Source organism: Netta rufina (assembly GCF_964035555.1).
Source record: "Netta rufina genome assembly, chromosome: 2".
Lineage (NCBI taxonomy): Eukaryota > Metazoa > Chordata > Aves > Anseriformes > Anatidae > Netta > Netta rufina.
Window position 1 is genome coordinate 131,088,293 of NC_140124.1, and position 5,215 is coordinate 131,093,507.

Genomic DNA, 5,215 nt, shown 5'->3' on the forward strand with positions numbered 1-5,215 from the left:
AAAGGAAGAGAAAAAAGAGAGAAGAGAAGAGAAGAGAAGAGAAGAGAAGAGAAGAGAAGAGAAGAGAAGAGAAGAGAAGAGAAGAGAAGAGAAGAGAAGAGAAGAGAAGAGAAGAGAAGAGAAGAGAAGAGAAGAGAAAGAAGAGAAGAGAAGAGAAAGAGAAGAGAGAGAGAGAAGAGAAGAGAAGAAGAAGAGAAGAGAAGAGAAGAGAAGAGAAGAGAAGAGGAGAAGAGAAGAGAAGAGAAGAGAAGAGAAGAGAAGAGAAGAGAAGAGAAGAGAAGAGAAGAGAAGAGAAGAGAAGAGAAGAGAAGAGAAGAGAAGAGAAGAGAGAGAAGAGAAGAGAAGAGAAGAGAAGAGAAGAGAAGAGAAGAGAACAGATACAACAACAAAAACAAGTCTGAAAAACCTTGCCTTTTATTAATGATCATTTTCTAAGTTGACAGACAAGAACCAATGTCCTCAGCTGTTATAGTTTACCCCACAACATAAGTTGAGTGCTTTTTTCGAAGTCTAAGGTAAACCATCAGTATAGAACCTGATTACCTCTTTTAGGAGAACTGTACATAATATGTATTCATTAGATTCTATTTTGTATTTTATGCAAGTTATATAAAAGTTGATGCAATCAGTGAAGTTGTGATTGCAAGGCAATACATTGAATCACTTATGTACTGAAATGCTCTGAGATAGCAGATCACTACTTCAGAAAGCTTTTTTATAAAACCCATTACTATGCAAAATAACCTGCATGTCATTGTACTTTGATATCCAATTTTTCACTTTTGCTAAAGTACTATAGTGAACTCATTTAAATAGAAACCATCTCAAAGAGGAAAATGTGATTTGTATTGAATCATACTCTTATGCCTTTTGAAGACAAGCAATGAATAATCTCCTCAGAAATTAAAATCTGTTTTCAAATTGTTGATGTTTTAAAACATCAGGTGCAAAAGCTGTCCCTCATGTTCCTTGTGTCTCAGGAGGGAGATGGAGGGGGATGAGGAGGAAAAACACATCAGAGATACCACAATCCCCATTTAAGTCTCCTGAGCTGACAAAGAGAGCTATGTAGCCTGTGGGATGAGTCCACAGATGAATGTTTCTTCAGCTAAAAGCTTTGCGTAAGATAAAGCTGCATCAGTAGCTGAACAATTTCATTTACAGCATCAGATGTGAGATTATTTTTTCCTTCTCTATGGTTTGGCAATTTTATTTCTTACTTTTCTGTGCCAGAAGGTATGGCCTCACTAAGCCTGGGATCAGAGAGGACCTATGTCTAGTTAAGAGAAACACACAAAAGAAAAAAATCAAGCCATCATCTTATACTGTTTTTTGATTTGTTTGTTTGTTTTAAGTTTGCAACACTTGCAAGGAGAGTAATTGTTAATCTTAGAAGTTAGACATCTGGAGGAATGTGACAGGTTAAATAGGTGCACTGAACAACCTCATTGCATACTTCAATCACTGTTCTACGTCTGCATCTCTATATAATAATGGTTGATATTCTGTCTTTTGTTACTATCAATCACTGAAAATTTCAACAGCATGAATATAGTAAAGAGAAATTAAAAGTAAAATATTGTTCGTTTGACACTTATGAGAAAAAAAACAAACAAACAAACAAACAAAAAACACTATGTTAATACTTTAAACAAGAAAATCTGTGTACTCAAAGTTTACTGACAATAAATATGTAAGGAATATGAAAATCAGTCCTTTACACAGGGAATCTGTAGGAATAGCTTCTTTGTTTGTAAAATTCTCAGTCAGAAAGCTGGGGATAAGAAACTTTTCTGACATGATAAAATTGTTAAATATCTGTAAAATCAAAGATTAAGATTTTTAAAAGTGGTTGCTGAAAATTAAAATATTAAGTTTAGTTTCTCAGAAGAGCACAAAAGAGTTAGCTGGTATTTTAGTCTCCTCTGAAGACCCTGGTCTATATTCTTATTCAGATGATTAGAGTGACCAAATTTTTTACCAGTTGTCACCTAAAAGTTTTTTTTCCATTAAAATGTATAAAGTCCACAATTTCAGTAACCCTTTTTGAAGCCCTTGACTAAAATTGATTCAGTTGTTACTACCACAACCATATTAATTTCAGAACATGATGGGGAAAGACATAGTAGATGTAGCTGACTTAACTCACATTTCCTTCTGCAATAAGGCAGCTAGCACAGTATTGTACCTATATCACCATAGAAGGTAAGACTCTGGGCTGAATCGGCTACTGATATGTATGACCACCCTGTTCTCAAAACAGTTATCTAAGATGACTTCTTATTCCTTATGTACAACAGTCTTTCTGTAGAAAGTATGTGATGAAGGGGTAAATTCTTTATTATTCTGTATCTTCAGTAAATGAATTTGAAAATGAAGGATTAGAGACTAACAAAGACTGAGGAGATGAAAGTCAATTGTAAAATAAATGCGCAGAGGTAGAAGAAAAACAAATTAAGGTTTAAGACTATGATCCAGAAAAGTGTGAGAAGATTTGAATATTGTATGTTGCAGGTAATAAAATATTGTATGTTGCATTATTAAAATAAAATAATAATATATTCATGGAGCTGAAAGATATAGAGCTTCATAAGCAATCTGCAGATTCATTGGTTGTCCCACAAGATAGATGATACACTAGCTAGAGTTTTAGAACAGTCAAATCTCATAAAGAATAAGATAGTGCTGTTTTTTAGAAATTTTATCATTGATGGGTATTGTCACCTTCAGACTGAAAAGACATTGGAAATCCAGCTACATGCAATTAATTCTCTGGCCCATGTTCAGTCTGAGCATATTAACCTTTTCATCTAAACTCCTGATGTGCATAGGAATAAGACTGTGATCCTTCCCACCGTTCTAGCAACCAGTCTGTCTCTGAAAATCCCTGTTTACTTATCAGCAATTAACAGCCATTCATTTCTCAGGGCACAGAGATCTGTGTACTTCTTATTGGCTGCAGATAAATAAATATATGGTGATTATGCCAAGTGGATTCCCAAGACAAAGCAGAGTCTAAAAAATCAAAAAGCTGTTTCTATTGGTAAAGCAAACCTTCATCCACTGAATGGGATGAATGAGCATGTTGGTACTTTGGCTGATGTATGTATCAATTTTTTAAAACAAGGGTTTTTATCATATTTGCCTGGTAGATATTGACACATTGATTTTAACAAACCTAGCTCATCTGGAGATGGGAAACTTAGGTTTCTTCCTCAGAGCACTTTTCTTTGCCACCAATAGGGAAGGTTACTGAATCTCTATAGAGTATGTTTTCCTTACAGAAGCTCAAAAGAAACAAATGGAAGATAATGCTGATTTGATTCAAGAGGAATGCATATCAGAGAATGCAGATAACTCTACAGAAGAGCCTATTGAAGGAGGGCCAGATGCAGATGGGGATGGAGAAGAGATGACTGATGGGATAGAGGAGGATTTTGATGAGGATGGCAGCAATGAGCTGGTAAGGAATAACCATGCCATGTCTGTCTATACAGTTGCTACATATAACCACAGAGAACCAAGAATCTTGGTTAATAAAAAAGGTCACAGCAGCACTGTGATATTCTGTAACAAGTACCAAGCCCTACATTCTTCATACACTGCAGTATCTGTTAAGCAAGGGAACCTCTGAGGATAAACAATAAAACTATATTTTACTACACTTGGTGACTTAAGAAAGGAAATTAAATGTACTTTTTAAAAATTTTATTTTAATTCATGAATGCACATTTAATGAAATGTAGATAAGAAAGGAAAGCATGGGTATTGTTCTGTTTTGCATTGGTTAGCTTTTAACTGGAGCATTTCAAAATAAGATTCTAGAACGGATAACTTTCTCATTAATAACCATGTGGTCTTCAGTAATCCCCAGTCTCTGTCTTCTATGTGTATCTACTGCAGTCTGCACTGACAAATACAGATTTATTTTATTTTATTTTATTTTATTTTATTTTATTTATTTATTTATTTTACGGAAGGATTTTGACCTAATAAATGTCTGGCTGAAGAGTTTCCAGCATAAACCTACTTTTGAGTAACATCATGAAATGCCCATCGTGATGTTAAACTTCAAAGTTCTAAAGAAACATTAACGAGTACTTTGAAAGTCAGATTTACATCTTTTTCTTCATTACAAACAAGAACAGATTGGTCACATTGTTTTAGACACCAGGATTCCATAACACTGCATTTTCTATCTTAGTCTCTTCTACACTTGCATATTCTTCTGCTTTGAGCAGAAATCACTTCTGTTACTCAATGTCACTTTCGCTGATTGCTTTTTAACACACATTTTATCATGTCTACAAATAATAATAATAATAATAAAAATAATTCAGCTATGCTAAAAGGAGCCAGTCAGCAAGGGACCCAGCTGAACCAACACCAAGTCTGGAGTAAGAGTGCAAGTAAATAACCAGCATTTTTGTACTGCTTACTACAAACACAATTTAAACCTACCACTAGTTTGAGCCAATACAGGACCCTCTTGATTGTATGACTCATTATTCCAATGAGAAACGAACCAATATGAATCTCCTCATCTTTTAATGTGTAATGGAGAATAGATGATATTATCACATCTTCTCAAAAGAACAGGTTATAGTCTACTAGTATTAGGGGCCTCTGTAAGCAGTTACAATTCTGAATTTGTAGGAAGTAGGAATTTTATAATGAATAAATAGTTGTTAATATAACATCCCACTATGGCTAATATCTGATCAGCTAAAGTGACATTAACAGTTGGGTGACCACAGCTAAGGAAGACTGGTATATTTTTCATTAAGTGTCAGACTCCCTGCTGCAGACAAATAAACAGGGAAGATAATGTACAGTATATTAGTCTCTGATGGTTCTGTGCTGTCATTTCACTCTGCGAGTATAGCATATTTAGCATATATTTACACTATATAATGAAGCATGGTGCAGAAATTATGCATCTAGCAAAGGCTTAGGCAGAAAAGTTTCTAAAAAGCAAGAAGCACAGGAAGACTTCTTTAGCAGTGAAGTCTGGAATTGGCATAGCCATGCTTGCAAACTGCTACTTCCAAGGTAAAAAGCTTTTCCCTGCTTTAAATTCTGGCATCAGTTGAAATGCTAAGTGTTGCCCAAAAACCATCTCAGAGGTCTGAACCACATATCTAAGGCAGGGAGGGAACCAGCTCTACTTTCTCTGTATGCTGTTACTTAGTCCTTTAATGGCACTGAGACTGAT

General features: G+C 34.9%; 1 protein-coding gene across 1 annotated transcript in view; it reads left to right on the forward strand.

The window, feature by feature from the left end:
• RALYL (RALY RNA binding protein like) overlaps positions 1-3,634 on the forward strand; it is a gene marked incomplete at its 3' end in the record, with an annotated part of 332,145 nt that extends 328,511 nt beyond the window's left edge. The window contains exon 9 of the mRNA XM_084281683.1: positions 3,285-3,634. Coding sequence (XP_084137809.1) covers positions 3,285-3,634 — 350 coding nt within the window. The remainder of the gene's footprint in view (positions 1-3,284) is intronic.
• Positions 3,635-5,215: the final 1,581 nt, after the last annotated feature.